The sequence below is a fragment of the Pelophylax lessonae genome (genome assembly GCF_965119305.1).
Source record: "Pelophylax lessonae genome assembly, chromosome: 8".
NCBI lineage: Eukaryota > Metazoa > Chordata > Amphibia > Anura > Ranidae > Pelophylax > Pelophylax lessonae.
The window spans coordinates 56,443,809-56,469,978 of NC_138775.1; the positions used below are offsets into that span (position 1 = coordinate 56,443,809).

General features: G+C 41.8%; 1 protein-coding gene across 1 annotated transcript in view; it reads right to left on the minus strand.

The window, feature by feature from the left end:
* Positions 1 to 26,170, minus strand: part of LRIG1 (leucine rich repeats and immunoglobulin like domains 1) — a 149,295-nt gene that overhangs the window by 44,987 nt on the left and 78,138 nt on the right. The window contains exon 3 of the mRNA XM_082265954.1: positions 22,283 to 22,357. Coding sequence (XP_082122080.1) covers positions 22,283 to 22,357 — 75 coding nt within the window. The remainder of the gene's footprint in view (positions 1 to 22,282; positions 22,358 to 26,170) is intronic.

Here is a 26,170-nt window from a genome sequence, read left to right on the forward strand (position 1 = left end):
AGTAAACAATAGAGGGCAGGTGTAAATCTGTCATTGCCCAACTACAAAATGTAAGGCCATGTACTGTAGAGCAGTGGTCCTCAACCCTGGCCTACAGGGCCCACTAACAGGCCAGATTTTAGGTATTACCTTTGGTAGATGCAGACTAGAGTACTGCAATCACTGAGCAGCAAATGATATCACCTGGGATGTATTTCAGTTTTCTTGCAAATCTGGCCTGTTAGTGGGCCCTGTAGGCCAGGGTTGGGGACCACTGCTGTAGAGCGCCTAGTACAAATGTTATCACGTACAGCAAGTCTGTTTTGACATGTTAATTTGTTAAAAGCATAAAATACATCTAACAGGTTTCAGTAGAAAAGGCCCAATACATCCAACATGTTTTGGTGGTAAAGGCCTTCCACTTCTTCAGGCCTTAAGCAATGGATGCCCTGAAGGAGGAGGGGGCCTTGTTCCCCCAAAACGAATGACATGAATATTTGTACTAGGCGCTCCTCAAGAAACATCCAAGAGTTGATTGTCCATTGAGAAATTTGTTTAACGTGATCAAAGAAGTAGTAGCCTCGGAGCAGAAAAAGGTCAACATACACTATACTTTAATTAATTCCCACTCCTATCGGTCCAGCTTTAGCACATACATATTAGACAATAACTATCTAAAGGTGGAATATTCAGATTCTTGAATGTGCTAAATGAGATCGGTTCTTATCAAGAGCTCATAACATGTGTAGCTATACTGCCCCCCCCCCCCTTCTTAAAGTATAATTAAAGGCAAAACTTTTTTTTTAGTTTTAGATTGGAGAGGGATTAAAAACACATGTCAGATTTTTATTGCTGTCCGCGCCCCTGTTAGGAAGATTAAAGCCCTGTACACACGTAGCGATTGTCGGCCGAACGATCGGCCGTCTTTTGTCCAGTGCTGTCCTGTCGGTTGAAAAGTTCTAAAGACTGCACACAAATATTGTCAGCCAACAACAGCCGACTGCAGAAGTGATGTCATGTGATGGTTAACTTTCCGTGTGTTTTTTCTTCTCTGAGCATGCCCAGTCTTGCTCATTTGCTGTTTGTCGGCCGAATTCTGTACTGACTGAGGAACAATCGGCCGTTCTGGTGTTGGCCAACAAAAATTTTAAAGCATGCACACCAGATTCTGTTCGGCCGAAAAGTCGCAGTCGGTTGTCGGAATCATCATACTAACAAGCCGACAATCGGACGTTGGCCGAATATTTACGGCCGACAATTGCTACGTGTGTACGGGCCTTTAGTCTCTCTATTTGTCCTGTTTACCATTCTCATTGAAAGTGAAAGTAAAAGAAAATCCCAAATTTCGGGTTGTCCCTAAAAAAGTAAAGGATCGGGAATCTTCTGATGGGGACACTAGTTCTGGTGACCGGGGGGTCCCCAAGGAATTCCCTTAATTTTCAAGGATTTCCTCTCACTTCCTTTTTGGCTATGGGACAGGAAGTGAAGGGCAATCTCCGCAACGGGACGCAGATGGCAAAAATAAATCTGGCAGGGGTTATAACCCTCCCTTGCTCTATCAAAAATGTAAAAAAAAAAGTGTTACCCATAGTTCTACTTTAAGAGTGATCAGATTATAATATTATTTTTTATTACAAAAAAAAAAAAAAAAAAAAAGATAATTCTCTCCTACATAAATTGCAATATGTGTCTGGAAACTCTAAATAGAAATCTGCTACAAGAATTGCTTCAGACACATTAACAAGTGAAGCTCACTGAGTTCTTGGCCTCCCACCTTTGTGGTCTCACCCACTCCTGAGCAACAAAGAGACTGCAGTCTCCTACATACAAAATGGCAGCCAAAGTGTGCGCCATCAAAAGAATATTTTCAAGTTCTGTCAGTTGAAGCGAACTTTCACATATTTTTGTGATAGCTATAAAATTACATTTCCATGTATCGCTAACTTCTATTCTACAACCCTGAAGGCCTCATTTGTCAAAGCAGCTATATAGAAAACCTCAAACATTAGTATTTGTGTGCCACATTTGTCAATCTTATTAATTATTCTGCATTCCATTTCAGTTTTTTTTTCCCTTGTGGCATTTTAGAAATAGAACATTTACCAAGACCAAAGTGCAACTATTGCATTATTTTCATTCTCTCGTCAAGTTTCAATTGTCATTGAGCCTTTTCTTATACAGATCTGTCTTTCTCTGTGAAAAATGCAAAGATTAGCCAAGTCAATAAAACAAGAAGTCTTGTTATTTTACAAGGCCGGGATTATTAAAAAACTGTTTAATAAATACGTTGTTCCATAGATTTATTAGGATGTGTACAGATTATGATCTTATTTTTATATTAAAAAAAAAAGGAAAAAAATTATAAATATTTTAAAAGCTGCTGAACTAAATTAATTGTGGAGTTACGACCTGCGATTGATTTATTTTACAACGGAGTAAAGTCGCAGCCATGTTTGTCTTAACTTCATGTTGAAGTCTGTTAGTCATTAAACGCCGCTTGAAAATGTCTTTTTAACTGTGTAATTGGACATTCTAATCAGCATTAAAAATAAAAGCACCTTTAGCACCTTAACGTCTCTCGAACTGACATCTGTTCTTGAAAGCTGTCCAAGCATCCAGCGCTGATAAAATAATTTTCGCTTTAGTTGACTTTCCTGATAATTTTTGTGAAACAAGAGCCGGCTGTCAAAACAGAATCAAGAACGCCTTCGTTGACTTGAATGGCCATCTTTCAGTGCTTGAGGCTGGCTTTAACTTTGGCATGAAAACATAATGATGTCATCTATGCCGATGTGGATGGACATAGCATAATTTATATGGGTCTTTGGCTTTAAAAGTTAGGCAACAACTCAAAATAATCAATGAATTATTAATGTTGTCCAGCAGACAATGAGACCATGCTAAACTAGGCTAGTTCAAGCAATTGACCCATATTCTCAATTCCCTGTAATCCAATGCTGCCAGAATTTAAGAGCACCTCACTGGGTCATTGGGAGTGTACTTCCTAAAACCTCTGAAATTTCTTGTCTCTCTTTTTGCATTACCAATCTCATTCAAACTTCAAGGTATGGTTAAATGACTGATGGCTGTAAGAAGATTCTCAATTTTTATTTATTTTTTTCAACATTAGGTTTCTTACGTGCGAGAAACAGCAATAATCCTTTCAGTGGGTGTGTTTAGGAACAGCTTTTCAACATCAAAATCAGTGGTTCCCAGTTCCCCAGACTACAGACAAACATCCCTCCACACCGCAAGTCATTAATGCCTAAAAGAAAGCAAAAAACCTTCTTTCGCTGTCTAAAAATGCTGCTGCAGGATACCATGGCAGCAGGTCATGTGAATAAAATCCTAGGAATTGGTCATATGATCTAAGTTGTAGACAGGGAGGATAAAAATCTATTATTTTTTTTTAAACAATTTAGATTTTTTTAAATTTATATCAGATTTTTTTAAATCTATTAAAGTCAATTGGACTGTCCGTGAGTCAACAGCGGGTCAGAGGAGGAGCCGCTGCGGGACAGAGATGACTGTTGCTCTTTAAAAATTATGATTTATGAATTTATATTTTATGAAGTTGATTTAAATTAAACCTCTTTACTAGTGATTTAAATGGAGTTGATTTAAATCAAATCCACCCTGGTTGTAGATGACAGCCAGGCAACATCTCTGCCTGAACCCTAATGCACTCCTTCACCATAGATCATGTGATGGGTGCCACAGCCTTTAGCCCAGTTCACACTTGACCGATTTGTTGAGCGTTTCCAGAAGTACGACAACCCTCAACAATAAAATTTCTATTTTGTATTGGAATAAAGACTCCAAAAGTGTATTTGGGTGGTGGAAAATGGCCAGATAGTGCCTTCTGTACAACAGCAGGATTAGTTTGCCATGTTAAAATGGCTTTCTAGTTTACTTTGAAGACTAAGGCTGGCTAAAATACAATTTTCTTATTCAATTTAATTTAGATTTACCTTCAACTATGTAGTGCAAGGGCCTGCCGGACTGCATTCAAATTGAAAGAGCTTAAGTTTGACCTCATATTATATGGTTTTGGTAAATCTTAAAGGAAACTTGTACAAGAAAATTTGTATAATGTATGGCCAGCCGTACTCTGCACTAATTTTTGCTTTCTTCTAAAAAGGTCTTCCAAGAGAAACAAAACGAAGCTCAGTCTGCAATACTAGCCTTCTTTCAGGTTCTGTCCTCTTAATAATCTTTCCACCAATAGATGTCCTGGATCTTCTGTCAAGCCAAAGAAGTACAGGCACTTTTTTTGGCAGGACTGCACATTTATGGCCCCATAAATTTCATCTGGATTGCCTGAAAAATGCTTTAAGGGAGGCTGCCTTTAATGTTCTGTACTGTGCAACATCCCACTCATGCTGCTGAATATGTAAATAAGTCCATAATGAGTCAACAAGACTAAAACTAGGGAACGCATTGACTTTAGATACAGAAATGTAAGGAACCATCAGCATTTCATTGGTCGGATATGGTCCAGAAAGAATGTCAGTATAACCATTATAACTACTCTATCTAACACACCCATGTCCAGCTGGAGTTCACTATAAGGCCCACTGGGGCTCTTGTAAACGCTTTTCACCTGCAGGAGAAAAGCAGCTTCAAAAAACATGCCTTTTTGCAAATGAGTTTTCGGTGCGTAAAATACTTAGGTGTTGTTTCATTTCATTGGCCAAAATAATAATTTATTCAGGCCACTGAAATGAATAAAACGCTGAAACACTAAACACACCTGGCGCTTAGGCGTTTTTTTTTTTTTTTCAGCCAAAACGCCCCTCTCCTGAATGCGCAAGTGATGGTGGCATGGGCGTTTTGAGCTCAAGTAAGCATGAGGCCTTAATCCTAAGAAAAGAAATCTTTACAAATTTTCACATCTTAGAAAACGCAGGTTTTATTGCTAGCATTTTTTTCAAAGGTAGTTTGGTTGTAATACTACAGAAGAATGTAATACTTCAAGAAAATCAGGACTGGATGTAGGCTTGGTGCCTTTTAGTTATAAAAGATGTAAAGACCCTTTGCATATTATTTATTTTTAAACTTAAAAAAAGAACTCCAGGAAAATGTTAATTTTCCCATGCAGTGGGGCTATGCCCGGCCTGCTTGTATTAACTACTCATTTTTGTCTACGATCGGATCGGCACTATTCCTACCTTTGACACCAGCGATGGGACACCTTTCCTTTCACTAACACTATTCCTTCCACTGACACCAACAGTGCAACATAATCTTCCCTCTGACACCAATGATGGGGCACTATTCCTTCCACTAACATCAACGATGGGGCACTATACATTCCACTAACACCAACCATGGGGCACCATTTCTTTAACTGACACAAATGATGGGGCACCTATCCTTTCACTAACACCACAATGAGGAACTATTCCTTCCACTGACACCAATAGTGCAACACTATTCCTCCCTCTGACACCAATGATGGGGTGCCATTTATTCCACTATCACCAATGATTGGGCACTATACATTCTACTTACACCAACCATGGGGCACTATTTCTATAATTGACACCAATGATGGGGCACAATTCCTTCCACCGACACCCACAATGGGGCACTATTCCTTCCACTGACACCCACAATGGGGCACTATTCCTTCCACTGACACCCAAAATGGGGTTCTATTCCTTCCACCGACACCCACAATGGGGCACTATTCCTTCCACCTACAACCACAATGGGGCACTATTCCTTCCACCGACACCCACAATGGGGCACTATTCCTTCCACCGACACCCACAATGGGGCACTGTTCCTTCCACCGACAACCACAATGGGGCACTATTCCTTCCACCGACACCCACAATGGGGCACTGTTCCTTCCACCGACACCCACAATGGGGCACTATTCCTTCCACTGACACCCACAATGGGGCACTATTCCTTCCACAGACACCCACAATGGGGCACTGTTCCTTCCACCGACACCCACAATGGGGCACTATTCCTTCCACCGACACCCACAATGGGGCACTATTCCTTCCACCGACACCCACAATGGGGCACTATTCCTTCCACCGACACCCACAATGGGGCACTATTCCTTCCACAGACACCCACAATGGGGCACTGTTCCTTCCACCGACACCCACAATGGGGCACTATTCCTTCCACCGACACCCACAATGGGGCACTATTCCTTCCACCGACACCCACAATGGGGCACTATTCCTTCCACTGACACCCACAATGGGGCACTATTCCTTCCACCGACACCCACAATGGGGCACTATTCCTTCCACCGACACCCACAATGGGGCACTATTCCTTCCACCGACACCAACCATGGGGCACTATTTCTATAATTGACACCAATGATGGGGCACAATTCCTTCCACCGACACCCACAATAGGGCACTATTCCTTCCACCGACACCCACAATGGGGCACTATTCCTTCCACTGACACCCACAATGGGGTTCTATTCCTTCCACCGACACCCACAATGGGGCACTATTCCTTCCACCGACAACCACAATGGGGCACTATTCCTTCCACCGACACCCACAATGGGGCACTATTCCTTCCACCGACACCCACAATGGGGCACTATTCCTTCCACCGACAACCACAATGGGGCACTATTCCTTCCACCGACACCCACAATGGGGCACTGTTCCTTCCACCGACACCCACAATGGGGCACTATTCCTTCCACTGACACCCACAATGGGGCAATATTCCTTCCACAGACACCCACAATGGGGCACTGTTCCTTCCACCGACACCCACATTGGGGCACTATTCCTTCCACCGACACCCACAATGGGGCACTATTCCTTCCACCGACACCCACAATGGGGCACTATTCCTTCCACCGACACCCACAATGGGGCACTATTCCTTCCACCGACACCCACAATGGGGCACTATTTCTTGCACTGACACCCACAATGGAGACACTATTCCTTCCATTGACACCCACAATTGGGCACTATTCCTTCCGCTGACACCAACAATGAGGCACTATTCCTTCTGCTGACACCAACAATGAGGCACTATTCCTTCCGCTGACACCAACAATGAGGCACTATTCTATCCGCTGACACCAATAGTGGGGTACTATTCCTTCCGCTGACACCAACAATGAGGCACTATTCCTTCTGCTGACACCAACAATGAGGCACTATTCTATCCGCTGACACCAATAGTGGGGTACTATTCCTCCCTGTCATCAATGATGGGGTACTATTACTCTCACTGACACCAACAAGGGGGCACTATTCTTTCCAGTGACAGTAAAAATTGGGCACTATTCCTTCCACCGACAATGGAACACTATTCCTCCTCCTACTGACCACGGGGGCTATAGAAATTTTTAGTCCAATTGACCAAACCTGAAGCATACATGACACATGAAACTGGGGCATTTTCTACTCCCACTGTCCAGAGTTTGACCCCCCCCCCCCTTAAAGTCTGATGGACAATAAACTGGCCCTTTGTTTACATAGTTTAGAGACCCCTGGGGGCTAGATGAAATGAACCCGACTCAGACTTGCTGCAGTTTGTAATGCACACTGTGAAAAACAGTGTGCAGTGTTATCGGACTGCACAATTTCGGTCCAGGAGAGAAGCCTGTACAACTGTGTAAGACTGAAGGGAAGGCTGGAGTTCAGCTCTAAGTAATATCCATCATATGCATTCTAGGGCTTTCAAAGTGATTCACAGCTAAATAATTCAAAACAGCCCGTGAATCCCAAATACCAAATAGGGCAATAAGACTCCATTGGAAATACCACCATTATTGCTGTGATTAGGTGCCAGAGTCATAATTGCAACCAAATGTTCCGCATGTAAGCAGTTCAGCCCAAGTACTGAACCTTGATTAAACTAGTTTGTCTATAATGTATAACATGAGGTAACGGCCTTTGTTACCAATAATGAGATTCGCCGGCCTTTTATTCCTACTAAACATTACATATATTGGGCATTAGGAAGGGATTAGGCCGAAGCAGTGTCTGGATTAGTGTGGTTAGGTCAGAGTTTACGGGATAGACAGAGGAAAAATGAATTTGCTCTGTTGTTTTAAACCCTGAACTAGAGACAGCTGGTCACACATAGAAAAATATACACTGGAATTATAGACACGGCTATAAAATATATACAATTGATAAATCTGACTCATGGACACGTATGGAATCTTATCCAGTTTATGGACTAGTGGATAGGACAATGTTTTGTACAATGATATTTAAATTTTATCTATAGTCATTTTTTTTTTTTTTAAAGCGCAAAGAACAAATCAAATCCTTGGTCAGGTTTTTATAGTCAGTGAGATTTCCCCTCTGTTTATCATAGTGACCACCGTAACTGAACAGGAATAAAGAAGAAATCTTCCAACAGGGACCACTTGCCCTTGTGACCGCGGTCTCAGAGGAGATCTCCCCAAACATTTTTTAAAAATTCCCTCTACTTCCTGTTGTGTCTCTGGAACAGGAAGTAGAAGGAAATCTCCATGATGGATCCAAACTGCAAAATTAATAAAAATAGGAATTTTTTTTTTAACAATGCTTTACTCTATCCAAAGCTAATATTTGCCTATAGATAAACTTTAATGTCTGCAATGTACTGGAATCACAGTGATTTTTGATTGGTTGTTAACAGTTGAAACACTATGCATGAAAATAATACCCTTTGCTTTGGAGTAAAAAACCCCTCACATTTATGTAAATATTTTATTATATCTTTTCATGTGACAATACTGAAGAAATAACACTTTGCTACAATGTAAAATAGTAAGTGGCGGTTCACACTAATACGACTTGTCAGGCGACTTGGTCAGCCTGGCAAGTTGCGCACCGTCGCGGTCCATTGAGTAGTACAGGACCGGTTCTAATCGGAGCGACACAAATCGCTCAGACTTAGAAAAAGGGTCCTGTACTACTTCGGGGCGACCTGGAGCGACTTGCATAGACATTCATTTTATGAAGTCCGTGCAAGTCGCGCCGAAGTCGCGCTGCACGCGACTTCACAGGTCGCCCCGTAAGTCGGAGCGACGTAGTGCGTGTGAACCGGCACTAAGTGTACAGCTTGTATAACAGTGTAAATTTGCTGTCCCCTCAAAATAACTCAACACCCAGCCATTAATGCCTAAACCGCTGGCAACAAAAGTGAGTACACCCCTAAGTGTAAATGTCCAAATTGGGCCCAAAGTGTCAATGTTTTGTGTGGCCACCATTATTTTCAAGCACTGCCTTAACCCTCTTGGGCATGGATTTCAACAGAGCTTTACAGGTTGTCACTGGAGTCCTCTTCCACTCCTCCATGATGACATCACGGACAAAATTTACTAAAACTGGTGCGCACAGAATCTGGTGCAGCTGTGCATAGTAACCAATCAGCTTCCAGGTTTTAGCCCTTGTTCACACTGAGGGTGGGTTTGGAATCGTGCGAGTTCAGCTGAACTCGCACAATTTCAAACCCGCATGTCAGTGCAAGTACGGGGGCAATTTGAGTTACTGCACAGATGTCTATTAAAATCTCCCCCGCCCACTCGAAGTCACCAAAAGTAGTGCAGAAACTACTTTTGAAAAACGGTGCGGCGCCACAAGGTCGGCGTCGCACCAATTCGGACGGTGCTATTGCGGGCAAAAGGCTCCGATTTGGCATGCGATTTGACATGTCAAATTGAACCCGATGTAAATGTGGGCTTATTGTAAAGCTTAATTGAACAAGCTGAAGTTAGAAGCTGATTGGTTACTATGCACAGCTGCGCCAGATTCTTTGTGCGCCAGTTTTAGCAGTTTTCCTCCTAGTGTATTCAGAGCCATCCATGGCAACCATCACTAATTAGTATATTTAGAGTCACCTATTGCAACCATCACTAATAAGTATATTTAGAGTCACCCATTGCAACCATCACTAATTAGTATATTTAGAATCACCCATTGCAACCATCACTAATAAGTATATTTAGAGTCACCCATTGCAACCATCACTAACTAGTATATTCAGAGTCACCCATAGCAACCATCAATGAATAGTGTATTCAGAGTCAACCATAGCAACCATCAATGAATAGTGTATTCAGAGTCACCCATAGCAACCATCAATGAATAGTGTATTCAGAGTCAACCATAGCAACCATCAATGAATAGTGTATTCAGAGTCACCCATAGCAACCATCAATGAATAGTGTATTCAGAGTCACCTATAGCAACCATCAATGAATAGTTTATTCAGAGTGACCCATAGCAACCATCAATGAATAGTTTATTCAGAGTCACCCATAGCAACCATCAATGAATAGTGTATTCAGAATCACCCATAGCAACCATCAATGAATAGTGTATTCAGAGTCACCCATAGCAACCATCAATGAATAGTTTATTCAGAGTCACCCATAGCAACCATCAATGAATAGTGTATTCAGAATCACCCATAGCAACCATCAATGAATAGTGTATTCAGAGTCACCCATAGCGAACATCAATGAATAGTGTATTCAGAGTCACCCATAGCAACCATCAATGAATAGTGTATTCAGAGTCACCTATAGCAACCATCAATGAATAGTGTTTTCAGAGTCACCTATAGCAACCATCAATGAATAGTGTATTCAGAGTCAACCATAGCAACCATCAATGAATAGTGTATTCAGAGTCACCCATAGCAACCATCAATGACTAGTGTATTCAGAGTCACCCATAGCAACCATCAATGAATAGTGTATTCAGAGTCACTCACATCATCAATGGATCTTATATTCCGAGTCATCTATAGCAATCATCGATGATTAGTAAATTCAGAGTAATTCAGGGTCATCCATAGCAGTTATTACAATTGGCATATAAACTCACAGTATATGGTCACCTACAGTAAACATCAAGGGCTAGCATATTCAAAGTCAGCAAAGCAACCATCAACCATTCGTATATTCAGTCGTCCAAAGCAACTATTACCAATTAGTGCTCCAGGGCAATCGCTGTGACCATTTGTGTATTTTTTCATAGCAACCGCTAAGTATTAAGCATATGGGGAAAAACCCATCAAGTAAACATTATAATAAAAACGGTTTCAGAACCGATCATAATTTGAACAGATTGCCACAAACATGCGTGTGATACCATCAAAAGAGAACAATCCAAACAAATAAAATAAATATGACAGGATTGAAAGATGAAAAAGATGCAAATGCTTATGAAAGGCGAAAAGGGGATTGAAGAAACAGATTGTCATGTGCAGGGCCAGCTTTGCAATATCTGTAGATGAGCATTGTCCTACGCTGTCTTTTTCATTCAAAGCACTCAACACATGTATTCCAGCAATCTGCGTGGGATCGGATTTTCCTGCAGTGTAAACGCATCACTACAGAATCTGCCACCTCCAAAGAAACCAAGGCAAAGAAGATCAAACGCACAGCAAACTCACAGAAACAAAGCTCATCTACAGAAGCCCTTAGTATACTCAAGGTTGCCCATAGTACCAAGGCGGGTGTATTAATCTTCCTTAAAAAAATGACCAATCAGATATTTCCAAAATGTAATCTGATTGAAAGGCTCAGCTGTTGATCTCTCTACAGCCCTATCAGCAGAAAATCCATCAGTTTTGTCTAGTTAGTCTATTTAATTACAGTTTAATGCGGATTGATCTGGACATTAATTAGCCTGTAAAACAGATTGATTTTTTAATCGAGTTTTATACTCTTTGCAGTGACAATGTAGACCTATTGATTTCGTTTTAACAGTAAATACACTGCAGAAAGCGGCTTAGCCCTTTGTTAACCACCTAATCCTTTTTTCCACTGCCTTAACCCCCTAAGGAGGGTTACATTTGCTTTGTTATGTAATTAGTCACCTTTTATAGCACTGGGCAGCAAGTTCAAACCGATTATTAATTACTGAAGTTTTTAAAGGAGAGCCCCAACCCAAACAAAAATGCTTCTATAGTTTCTAATGGCCAAGCTGTTTAGGCCTTTAAATACAACCTACAATGTTTTCTTAGGTCTGGCAGCGGGAACAACAATTCTTTAAAGCAGAAATATGGGCATACTATAGACATTCAAGTATTTACAAATTATTAAAGATCAGTAAATAAGCTTAAACAAACCCCTAATTTACCTTTGTAGCTGCTGGCAGTTTGGAGCAATTCCCCTTCAAAGATTAAGAAGAAGCACTATCACTCATTTCAGGGACTCAGCTTCCCCCAACCAGCAGTGACTTAACTTGACATAGAAGTCCACCCTAACACTAAAATCCCTGCATCTATAGACCTCCACGATCGAACACTAACCTATCTAGCCCTGTAAAGAAGAAAACAGTATACTTACCTTATTTGAAGCTGATCCGACCTGATCCCACGATGAGCTGTCATCTGCGGCTTCACTGTGGAGGTGGATGCAGAGGACACAGCCGACAATGGAAGCCGTATCTTCCCATTCATTTTACAGCCGTTGTTGGCCAGGTCCTCTGCAGTCCGGGTCGGATCGGCTTCAAATAAGGTATGTATACTGATTTCTTCTTTACAGGGCTAGATAGGTTAGTGTTAGATGATGGATGCCTGTAGATGCAGGGAGTTTAGTGTTAGGGTGGACTTACACTTTAAACTCTAATGTAAAACAAAGGTTGGATGACTTTACTGTAGCTCTTCTAAATTTGAGGACTGCTTGCTTCAAAAAGCCTGTAGCTCCAGAGGTTGGTAAGGAAATGTTAGATTTACTGCTTGTTAGGAATATAAAAATATTTGCCTGTATTTAATCTACTTAAAAAAATCACTAAACATCTGTGGGTAACATTCTGTCTGTACACCCTCCCCAATAACGGACATCCATGATATGCTGAGAAGAGGCTCCAAACTTTTTGAGTTCTTCCACAAGTGCGTGCAGTATAAAACCCAATCATTGCTTATCTGGGGGAAACTTCTAAGTAGAACCACAGTCAGTTTTGGATAGTGCGGAAAGTTCTACAAAACACAGACTCTGTTGGTGGGAAGGGAATTTTGGGGAACACCGTACAGGAAATTATCTTGGGTTTCTAATGCCTCGTTTCCACTGAGTGGTACGGTACGGTTCGGTTCAGTACGGTACGGTTTGGAACGGTACACCTTGCGTTTCCACTGCCAATAGTACCCTTTCATGATAGGCGTGGTGTAGCAGTAAAGCTGTGATAGACGATTCTCTGTCAACCAATCAAAGTTCTGCAGAGTGTAGCTCCACCCTGTTGGTACAGTACTAATGTCCTTGGTACCCCAACTAAAGGGTCCCAAAAAAGTGGTACGGTACGGTTCGGAATTAGGGTACCATTCACAATGGAAACGGCATAAATAGCGTACCGAACCGAACCGTACCGTACCAGAAAGCTCAGTGGAAACGAGCCATAAATATCAAATACTATACCATCCTTCTTTTGAATGTCTTTATATTCATGTAGTACAGATTTTCCCTTTATTATTGTTATAGCTCTTTTTATGTGAAACCACTTGCAATTATTTTTTACCCGCTCCTTCAATTAACCAATAATCGTTTTATTAATATTCTTTTTTTTTTATACAAATAATTACTTGGCCCAACAACCCGGTATGTTTAATTGTGGAATTTCTAGAAGAGGGTGTGCTGAGAGGGAATACAAAGACCACCAGTGGAAGATACACTTTACTACAGAGAAAGGATTCCCTCTTACAAGTGTTAGAGGAACACTTGGGGACTTTTCAAAAACCTCATTGATGTCTTACTACATTGAAATGCATTTCTTTCAATCCACTTGAGGAAAAAAAGAAAAAAAAGAAGATTGCAAAGCTTTTTAACGCATTTTCTCCAAATCCCAGTACTCAGCAGTTAATTCCTCACTGCTGAATCCCTGGAATAGCAGGGGACAGCTAATTGACCATTTTCTATTTAACACAAAACATAATAGAAGAACATCTGGAGATTAAAAGAATGTCCTATTGAAAGCTCTGAATGCTCAAAGTTGGACTTCACAGCAATGAAAGCCTCACAATACAGCTTTTTTTTTTTTCTTACGCTTTGTAGGCAACAAAGATTTATGAACATTTTCAACAGTGCAAATATGATAAATGCCCCTCTGATTAAACTTTACCAAGCCTGCTTTGAAAGCTGACCCTACCCTTCTGTGGAATTAAAACAACAAAACAGCACAAAACCAGTCAACTTTGTTCAAAAGCACTTGCTCTCCATCCAGGATTTTTAAGCTTTATTTTAGAAGTGGTCAAACTCTAATGGCTGTTGTGGTGAAACTGTAGAGAATGAAATTCTTCTGGTAGTCATGGTGGAACTGTAGACATTCAAAAATTGGATTTTTGTAAGAACTTACCGTAAAATCCTTTTCTCTGAGTCCTTTGACAGATGCAGCACTATATGCTTCTTCACTAATGGGTTATGCGCCATCTACAGGAGTAGACTAGACAGTGAAAAGTTTTCACTCGACACGCCTATAGGGGCTGTCCCTAACGACATAACCCCAGACACACTGTGCTCTAAAATCAGGAGTTTGTCAGGAGTTGCGTCTGTCAAAGGACTCAGAGAAAAAGGATTTTACGGTAAGTTCTTACAAAAATCCAATTTTCTCTTATGTCCTTTGACAGATGCAGCTCTCTATGCTTCTTCACAAATGGGATGTCACAAAGCAGTTTAGGCATGAGGGGTGGGAAGAACGCAAAAGAAATAAAAAACTGGGACCGAAGTCCCAGCAGGGAACCTAGGTCCTACTCCTAAACTAGGCAGCAAGAAAGTAATTTTAGAGCAGTGTGTTTGGGGTTATGTCGTAAGGGACAGCCCCTATAGGCGTGTCGAGTGAAAACTTTTCACTGCCTAGTCTACTCCTGTAGATGGCGCATAACCCATTAGTGAAGAAGCATAGAGAGCTGCATCTGTCAAAAGACGTACGAGAAATACTAGATTTAAAAAACTGTACACCATGACTGGCCAAGTCCAGGCTTCCATGGAGATGGGAAAACATCCTCAGGGGACAGGAATGGCCATTGGATAGGCTCTTCTACTCAGACCTACGCAATGTCAAGACTCAGGACCAAGATTACTGTGCACCCTACATGATGGTCACTTTCTATCACATGAATGAAGGGCAGCCAGGGCCTCCTCTCCCAGCAATGCACACTGGTCATCAATCTATCAAGTAGTTCTGATCTGGAGAGGTTTGGTAATAAAGGAAGTCGCTATACCTGGCCACTGTCATTCAAACTCTATACCACCAATGATGCCCAATACAGTCTGGTACTTTGGTAGTGATGACAGATCATATGGTTGCCATGGCTAAGCTGCATAGTCCTACCCTTTCAATAGTCCCTAATCTTGACCTTAAAATTCCAATCCAAGATTCAACTTTCTGAAAGCTGAAACCTAAACAGGGCTGGACAAGTCCTATACCCGCCATTCCCAAGAGATAACATGCTCTGACTGGCCTCTTCAGTCAATAAGTTCTACCTGTAACTATAGGAAAACTTCCTAGAAAATAAAAAAACACATTAAAAAGATCACATACATTAGCCTGAACCTAGGCAACCACAACTTTAAAAGAAATGTATATATTTTTTGTCCGAATTGCAATAATTGGGGATTAGCTGGAGGGGTTGGGGTGGATAAGGTATAGTTGGGTGAAATCTACACATTTGAAGGCACTTCAAAAGTATATCTAAAACCAAAATGTGTAGTTTTGGATAGAGCTGGGTGGAATTATAACCATATTTTATTGCTGTTTTCTTACCCTGTTTTTCTTAGTGCCTACAGGCACTAAAAACAGTAAGTGAGATAAAAAAAAAATCTAATTTTAGGTTGCCGCTGGAACAGGAATAGGTGTAAATCTTCTAAAGGGGACATCTGTTACGGGGACAATTATTTAAAGTGTTACTAACAGTAAATCAGTCTGTATATGCAGTAAAGCATGCTTGTTATACACAATGTGGAACCTAAGAGGTTAATCATCTGCATTGTGTAAAAAAGGCTGTTTGATCCTGTCTTCACTGATCCTCCCCTTCTTACTGTTCCTAAGCTATCTCCTGATAAGACAGAACTGTTGGAGTCACTCTGCACATGCTCAGTTTGGTGTGTTGCTAGAGTTTTTTATTCTCTTGGGAGGGTGCATGTGATCAGCACAGGGCCAATCAGCACTGTCCAGACAGAGGATCAGGAGGCATACAGCATCATAGGACAGTCAGAGTAAAATGAAAACTCCTCCTACAAGCTTTAACTAGACACTGATAGAAGGGACAAGACTGACATATATTGTTAACAAAAAAAGATATTTAGCAGTGTATATTTACTAAATTAATTGCATTTCCATGTTCTGCGTACTGTGGGAGATCAGATAGAGTGAATAAAGGGTCCGGGATTTAGTAACACTTTAAAGTGGTTGTAAATCCACTTTGATGACTTTTACCTACAGGTAAGCCTAAAATAAGGCTTACCTATAGGTACTGTAAATATCTCCTAAACTTGCACCGTTTAGGAGATATTTACATTGCATGCAGCCGATGAGGTCATCAGCGCATGCGCTCTGAAGAAACAGCTGCCGTGCCATTTCTTCAGAACCCTGTGCGGTGACTGGCGGCTCCCGCACATGTGCGGGAGTGACGTCACGCAGCTCTGGCCAGTAATACAGCCGAAGTCCGCAGACCCGGAAGGAAGACGGGTGAAGATGGATGCGGCCGGCAGGAGTGACGTCACGCGGCTCCGGCCGGAGTCCGCAGACCCGGACGGAAGACGGGTGAAGGTGGATGCGGCCGGCAGCAGGGACAATGTGGGCTTCGTTGCAGGTGTCACATAATATGCTATCCATACTAGCACATTATGCATTTACTTTGCAGGGGGAAAAAAAAGAAAACATATTTTGAAGGGTTTACCTCTTCTTTAAGAAAGAATTTTGCTCTCTTTTAGAAGATATTCTCTCATCTCCAGTTGCAACTTTAGGAAAGGAAGTGAAGTAAAATCTCCCCAGTGAAACACAAAGGACAGAAAGTAACAGCAATCTTATCCTTATCTAGCTTCCCCCCCCCCCCCCCCAAAAAAAAAAAGTTTTGGCGTTGGATGCATTCAAAAGGTTTACATTTCAGCTCAGGGTGTCATAAATCACATGTAAAAAAAAAGTGAGAATCATTTGGTTTAAACAAGAGAAGAAGACGAGAGTCTAGTGAGACTTTCAGGTCTTCAGAACGTGGCGATTTGCCAGCGTCAATCTCAGATCTACAAGCTATATCAACAATTTTATTGATGGAACGGTGTGCCAAGTCACCTCAACTGTATTTGTCAAGCCTTTTTTTTTTTTCCACTTGAAAGTAAACACAGGTGAGCAAATTCAAAAAAAATGAAAGGTGAGTGTATCGGCCTCCAAGAAAGTACCAAACGGTGATGCCGCTGGATTAATGCTAGCATAATCAAGAATAACCTCTGTAACTAACTGAAGGTAAACAACCGAGTCTTAAAGCAAAGGCACTTCCTGGCGCTGATAAAGGAAAGCTCCAAAGGTTTAATGAAGCATGTAGATCTTTACAAAACATTTTTCACTAGATCCTGGGTGCGGATAGTGAGAAGCTTTCAGTTAGGGAGGCACACAATGAATAAAAGTTCTCCTGAAGACCAGATTTGCATTTGTAAGAAGTAACCATACATTACTGTGACAGATGCAGTTTTTTTTTTTTTTTTTTAAATCTGCTTGAAGTTTTTCTTTAGAAGCAACATTCGGACCATGAGGACTGTCTACTGATATGATCAGTTTGCTGCCCTTTTTCCTAGTTTTTTTCTCTGTAGCTTTTTCATTCCTCTTAAAGTGGACTTTTCAACAATTTTACAAGTCCTGCATGAATACATTCTGGACACATACAATATACAGCAATAGTTTCATCTTTCAAAAAAGACCACCTTTGATCATTAAAAAAAAAAACAGTCCTTAAAGCGGTAGTATACTCAGTACTTGCATATCTCAAAATCCAATCAACGCCAGTAACATGTAATGTTCAATCAAATGTCATGTAAGCAATCAATTATAAGTTTTCCTTAAATTTTTAGTTTCTTTCTTTCTGGTCGGTATTTTGTGATGTTCAGCGCCACCATCCTTGCTGTGGTTTCAGTCTTCTTATCAGTGCGGTATTTCAGCCCACAGTATGTCTAGTGTTCGGAAATCCCGCGCATGCGCAGTAGACGCCCGAAACCAAGCCTCTCTCCACTACTCCACTAGCACTCCCCTGTGACGTAGCAAGTCACATGGGGTAGTGGAGAATTGTTTTCATGGGGAAGGGCGGAGTCTCGCGGGAGCACGGGGCTGACGTCCAGAAGAGGAAATGACGCAGCCCCGGCATAGACCCTGTAATATTCCGGCAGCATCATTATCTTGCCGGAAAATCAGGGTACACGGAGCATGCGCGGGTGACGTCATTGACCAAAACGAAGAAAATAGAAAGAGAACGGCTGAAGTGACAGGCAGCATAAAAGGTTAGTCATGCAATACGGACACAGATTATGTATATGGCTCAAAGTAGCTAAAATGAGCATACTACCACTTTAAACTCCAGTCAAGTGACTTTGCCTAGGCTGAGATGTTGCCATCATTCTACTGCAAGCAAGTCTCCACTAGGGATGTCTCAAAGCAAGTCTCCACTAGGGATGTCTCAAAGCAAGTCTCCACTAGAGATGTGTCAAAGAATGTCTCCACTAGGGATGTCTGAAAGAAAGTCTCCACTAGGGATGTCTCAAAGCAAGTCTCCACTAGGGATGTCTGCAAGCAAGTCTCCACTAGGGATGTCTCAAAGCAAGTCTCCACTAGGGATGTCTCAAAGAATGTCTCCACTAGGGATGTCTGAAAGAAAGTCTCCACTAGGGATGTCTCAAAGCATGTCTCCACTAGGGATGTCTCAAAGCAAGTCTCCACTAGGGATGTCTCAAAGCAAGTCTCCACTAGGGATGTCTCAAAGCAAGTCTCCACTAGGGATGTCTCAAAGAAAGTCTCCACTAGGGATGTCTCAAAGCAAGTCTCCACTAAGGATGTCTCAAAGCAAGTCTCCACTAGGGATGTCTGAAAGCAAGTCTCCACTAGGGATGTCTGAAAGCAAGTCTCCACTAGGGATGTCTCAAAGCAAGTCTCCACTAGGGATGTCTCAAAGCAAGTCTCCACTAGGGATGTCTCAAAGCAAGTCTCCACTAGGGATGTCTCAAGGCAAGTCTCCACTAGGGATGTCTCAAAGCAAGTCTCCACTAGGGATGTCTCAAAGCAAGTCTCCACTAGGGATGTCTCAAAGCAAGTCTCCACTAGGGATGTCTCAAAGCAAGTCTCCACTAGGGATGTCTCAAAGCAAGTCTCCACTAGGGATGTCTCAAGGCAAGTCTCTACTAGGGATGTCTCAAGGCAAGTCTCCACTAGCAGTTGGTGGCCGGGAAATGCCCCACTGCCTATGATTGGCGGTGTGCAGTGAGGGCTTCCTGGCGGGATGGCTCAGATGGGTTAGGACTACAATCTGAATACACCCGAGCCCATCCCACTATGATCGGATTGCAACCCGTAGCAAGTCAAAAGCTAGGAAGCTTCAGCAGGGGCTGATCTGTGTCAGACCTTTCTTAACATTGCCAAGATCTGTACAAGCACCAGATTTTACATGGTTATTTCATCTCTGAGCCAGCATCTCAGTCCAAGAATTGGATGTTGACCCAGGATGGCGCAGGAATAAAAATGCTGCCATCTTTATATGAAAAGAAAAACATTGTCCCAAGGTAACTGTGATCCCTGTGCAATGGAATAAAAGTGTGTTCAATTTTTATTTTAAGTTTTGGATAGACTGTAGAACCTCTGGTGTTCCTGTTGGTTAGAATTCTCATCACTTTCCATCCCCAACGATAGCGGTCACTGGGAAAGGAAGGGAGGTGAAATTGCTCCAGCAGGGAAACAGCAAAAAATATATATAGTAAGAATAACCCCTCCTAAATAACGCTATGCAAACTCTATACGAATACTGAAATTATATAAAAAGACATAGTAATCACCATAATCTAGAAAACTTTTAATTACCGGTAGCTCTAAAATATACCTAAAAACCAAAAATCCTAGAAAAAAATCCAATATAGAGAAAAACAAATGAACCTTACTAAACCTACAAGATGGTTGGAATTTGTATGGGAATAAGGCTGTAGCTGAACAAACATTGGCAGGAAATCCAGGGATTTGGATGACCAGGGGAGAAAAAACCCAACAGATGAGGACGGGGACATGCACTTGCACATGATAATGCTGCCTCTTTGATCTCCTGATTATATATAAACCATGTATATAGGATGAAATATTGTTGAGGGCTCCTACGATGTAGTATGGCCTGTTGTGCTACATAAACTGGCATAAGACTACTAATAAGTATACCACTTCTGAAAAAATAGTGGAGCAGTTCAGAAGAATATGGCCAATAATGTTTGTTTAATCAATATATGCATGATGTATAGCGATATTTATAATTAATACAAGTGCAGGGCCAAAAGATTGTTGAATGTTAGCATGTAAACCAGCCTTTCTCAACCTTTTGAACACAGAGGAACCCTTGAAATACATTTTCCGACTCAGGGAACCCCTGCTAAAAATTACTATAACTACAACTCATGATACATTAGTGCAGGGGTCTCCAAACTTTCTAAACAAAGGGCCAGTTTACTGTCCTTCAGACTTTAGGGGGGCCAGACTGTGGCCATTGGAAGTAGAAAATGTCCCGGCATCAGTGGAGGTAATCAATGCCCGATTATTGGTGTCAATGTAAGGAATTGTGCCCCATCGTTGGGGTCATTGGGTGGGAAGAATCATGCCCCGTCATTGGGGTTATTGAAAGGAACTGTGCCCCTTCATTGGTGTAATTGGGAGGAATTGCGCCCCTTCGTTGGTGTCAGTGGGGGGGAATTATGCTCCATTGTTGGTGTCAGAGGATTAAATATTTCCTCAAGAGACAGATAAAAGATAAGCAAGGGGCCGCAGTTTGAAGACCACTGCATTAGTGTGATGGACAGTGGGAAGAATGTTCCCTACACTTGTGGTTATTGGGAGGAATTACCACTTTACAGATAGCTAAAAAGATTAAAGGTGTGAGTGGGAACTTAGTGAAAAAACTATTAGCGCAAGACTAAGTGAAATTCAAATGTGTATAAAATGTGCTAGAATAAATCAATATATAAATCTGGCTGCATACACAAATTGTGTCCACACCTCACAACAAAAACATAAAAATCAAAAAACGTGCTGCGCCAGAAGTGCACAAAAATAATTAGTGATTACATGAATCAACAAGTGTTATCAACAAAATATGGTGTCCATCATATGTGCTCTGATGAAACATAAATGTTCATATAAAGTGCTCCAAAGTAATGATTAGTATATCCAGGTGATGACAGGACAGCCTCAATCCCTTGTGAATCAAGCAGGAACCACCAGTGTGTGAACTCCCTCCACCAGTAAGATTGGCCTCTCACCTTGATACCAGACCCAAACGGGCCAGCATGAGCATATCAGGGGATAAACAGACTATCACAGGTAACCTCTCCAGCCTTCACCTCCGGGGGTCGCCAGGACATAAAATAAAGATAAAGCAAAGATCTAGTGCTCTCTGAATGTAAATAATGAGCTTTTATTGAGCATAAAGGGGTAACTCACATTTGTTGGGCACTCAGCCGTGCCTGCTATTATGGCATTCAGTGTTGGAGAATAGCACCCGAGCGATCGGCGTCAGGCACGCAGGCTCCGCCTCCCTATACGCGTTACGCGTTACGCCTGGAGCGTGGGCTCCGTTTGGCTTCTTCGGTAGGGGACACCATATTTTGTTGATAACACTTGTTGATTCATGTAATCACTAATTATTTTTGTGCACTTCTGGCGCAGCACGTTTTTTGATTTTTATTTTTTTTTTTGTGAGTGGGAACTTATCTGAGAGGAAGGAAATGCTCTTTGCTCAAGGAACCCCTAACAACCTCTGGAGGAACCTTAGGGTTTCATGGAACCTTGTTGAAAAAACTTGATGTAAACTATGTCTTTCGAAAAAGTGGATTATCTTTGGTAATTACCCGAATTGCTACATTCAATGTCAACTGTACGCTTAGGACTGAAATTCTTTAACGCTTAGGACCACAGCGTATGTGCGTAGTTTGAATGTGTGGTTTTCTAGAGCAAGGTTGCTCAGCATTTTAGATTTATTTTAGGGAACCTGGATATGCATGTTCTATATAGGATATCTTACAGGATTTCTAAATCAGCTGGTACCAACACATGGTTGGTATTATAACATAATTGTCAGAGAAAGAAACATCAAGCAACTATTTCAATGGTTTGATAAAATGACCACTTACAGAGAAAGACTGATGATCTGAGAAGCAGCAGGTCCTAAAGATGGGATGGATGTCAGCTCATTGTACCCCAGTTGCCTAAAAATGAAAAACAAAATACATAAAACAAGGGCAAAATCTTTCTCAGTATCTTACATGCACCACATGCTTCTTAAATCAAGTAATTTAAACTGGCAGAGAGGTCAGTATTATGGGCTGTAATACAATTATATTTAGTTAAACCAGCCCTGTTGGCGTACTAATTAAAACAAAGGCACCCTATGTAGAAAAAAAAAAAAACTCCTGTTGCCTGCTCCAAAAACGCAGCTCTGTTGATGATCAATGAGAAATGTCCCTTTGAAGTCTGCTGAGACCCCCGCAGCACACAATGGTTCCTTCTCCTGATCTCCACCTCTTTTACAAGATGCAGTAGTGATGTGGAGGTCAGTGGGAGGAACCAGTGAGGCTGCAGGGGACAAAGAAGACAGACACTCTTGGTTTCAAAGCAAACTATACGTGACTATTTCCTTATAACAAAGTTGTCAATGTTGGTGCTGGCAACAAGAGAGGGAAGTATTTATTTAAAAGTACACTCCAGAGAAACAAGTTTTTTGAAAATTAAAAATAACTCCACAAGCTTTGATAAGTAGTGGACTGCCTAAGAACAGGCACTTGGCACTCTGTACTAGGGACCTGCAATTTAGAGCCGCTGTCTACCATCCACCATCACACCAACTGTTGAGAACTCATAAGCTAATAACATTGGTTTGTTGACAGTAGGAAGGATAGAAAGGAGTTTCAAGTCAATAATCAAAGCCTACATTGAAGGCTTTATACAAGAACAGAGGAACCCTAGGCACATAGAGGATGCAATGAATATCTACTAAAGGCACTTTGGGAGTCTGCAATATGGTTTGAAAAAGAAGGCTATAGCGTCTCTGATATATTGGTGGTTTTGATGTCTTCCATGAGCCAATTATGCTTTTTTTGTAATTAAGACCCTAGTAAATATTTGAGGTCTTTACCACTTGGCGTGGTGGCCATTTTTGTTTCTTGGACTCCACAGCATCACCTGTAACCTCTAGAAGGCATTTTAAGATACAGTGCAGGATGTATTTTTTTTTTCATCAACGAAAACCTGACAGGGGTCCAAACCCCTTGCAACTCTACCTAAAACTAAATAAAAAAAAAAAATAAGAAATGTAGCTTTAGATACACTTTAAAGGGCAAAAAAAAAAAAAACAGGCAGTGTCACATATATGAAATGCGTCATTTACCTGCAATTTGTCAATCATTTTCTGGCTCACATATTTTACAAATAGGGATTCACACCTGCATGTAAGATAACTCTACCTTCCTTCTCACAGTCAAACACTTTTGTTTTTAAGCCGACTGATAAATGATTATGCATTGACCTCTGCTCTCCAGAACAACTTCCTCATGTTTCCAGACAAATCTGTCCTACACAAGTGGGACCTTCTTTGTAATTAGAGGTCATAGCTGAGGTTTGTGTTACTGCAGTGTCTCTGGATGAAATATGGTGTCATTTTGGTTTACAAAAGCAGGGGCAGCCATGTCTGATGAACAGCTACACCATTGTGTTTCTCTATCAAGTGAATTGTAGAGTTACACATTACTAAAATCAGAATATCTAAAAAAAAATCAGCAAGGATTGTTTATTGTGAATGGCACGGGTCTGAAATGAGCGTAAAATGCGCCATAAGGATGGGAAGCAAGATGCCTAAAGGCATTGGTCACTCAATCCATTTGGATGACTGAAAGCCCTATCCCCGGTCACAGCAGACCACCCCTGCCTGATCCTTTTTTGAAGGAAGTCACTCATCAACCAGAATTCTTCCTGACCAATTCTGTATTTCCCAGAGAGGGGCTGGTGTTGTGAATGGCTGTGCTTTCACTCCCTTTACCATTGTTACAAGCAACAGAAGAATATGCACGTTTGTAACAAGGTACACAATTTGTAGCAATGCTTCATTAAAAAGATAGTTTGGATCACAAATGTCTGTAGGTAGCTTAATGCCTCGTACACACATTCAGATAATCGTACGACTTAGACCCCGTTCACACTGGGGCGACCCGACTTTCGGTGGCAACTTGCACCGCGACCTCGGAGCGGCCGGCACGGACTTCATATCATTGAAGTCAATGGAGGTTGCTCCAGGTCGCCCCAAAGAAGCTCCGGACCCTTTTTCTAAGTCGGAGCGACTTGTGTCGCTCCTATTAGAACGGGTCCACAGCTACTCTATGGCAGGCGACCTACGGCGACCTGTCAGGTGCCCCAGTGTGAACGGGGTCTTATCGTTCGCAATTTCTTGCATGATACTAATATCGAATTCAACAATGCGTACTAACCGTATGAGTTTTGTCGTACAATTGTGGAAAAGCTTCCTGTTGTGTAGTTAGGTATCGGATAGTGCAAAACCAAAACAATGGCAGCCAGGCGTTTTCCAGGTTATTTTCGTGTTTCCAATCATGCGTGTTCTTTGTCTGTCGATTTTTAGCGGACGCATACTGTACTGATTAAACGATTGTCATTCGCTAGGCTATCATTCGACAGAAGTTTTCGTATTTGTCCCTTCAGATTTTGTTGGACGTGATCGGCTGTCGAAAGCTGTGTACCAACGATCAGATTATCGTGCAATTGAGTTGAAAGCGAATTTTCGTACGATTATCTGAACGTTAGAGTCCCAAACATGGATAATGAGGTTTTAAACAAGGTCCATACTTATCACCTACTTCACATAATTACTTTTGTAGCAGCATACCTGATTTACCTGCAACTTAAGTGGTGCATCATCCAAAAGCCTGCTTGCAAGTTACTCTAGATCAGGCATGTCCAACCTGCAGCCCGGGGGCTGCATGCGGCCCGGAGCCGCAGGCAATGCGGCCCACTGCCCCCTGACAATTTTTTATTTTTTTTTGCTGGGAAGGAAGGAAGTCGAGTCGGGGGCACGGCCTCAGAGGCTGCCTCGGAGGGGATCATCCACTAATTGTGTTAAATTAGTGCTGGGGGGGCGCGGCAGCACGAGAGGGCGCGGAGGCATTTTATTACTTATATACCTTAACTATAGTATATATTTTATATGCGGCCCGAGAAAATTTCTCTACACTCAATGTGGCCCAGAGAAGCCAAAAGGTTGGACACCCATGGTCTAGATGCAGATCATGTTGTAATATGCATAAAAAATAACAAATGGTGTCTGCATTTTTTATTACTTGATCAGCCCTTATGCACTTTGAATCAAAGCCATATTGGAAATATTTAGGTTATTCTAAAATACAAGACCACAGTTATTTCTACTTTTTCTTTAGATGCTTGGGACAGCCCTGAAGATTTTATTTGCAAAAGCCATCAAAATGCTACTCATGGGAGCTCTTCCTGTAGTGCTTTATTAGGAAGAAGGCCTCGGACGTGTTTCCCAACATTAGGAGGGTTATATTTGTTAAAGTGGTTGTAAAGGCACAAGGTTTTTTACCTTCATGCATTTATGCATGAAGGTAAAAAATGTATGTGTGCAACCCCCCCCCCCCCAGCCCCTCCTAATACTTACCTAAGCTCCCTCTCGATTCAGCAATGTTCACGAGAGCCTTGCTTCTGCAGGACTCGCACTCCTGATTGGCTTTTGGCAGCAGCAGAAGCCATCGTCTCCTGCTGCTGTCAATTAGAGCAAGAGAGCCAACCAGGAGACAGATGGGGCGAGGCGGGGCCGAGCAAGTGGCTTGCTGTGGGGGCACCCGGCAGGAGGAAGGGGCTAAGAGTGCCAGTGTGGGACCCAAGAAGAAGGGGATCCAGGCTGCTCTGTTCAAAACCACTGCACAGAGCAGGTAAGTATAACATGTTATTTAAAAATAAAATGAGACTTTAATATCACTTTAAGTATAGATCGACCGATT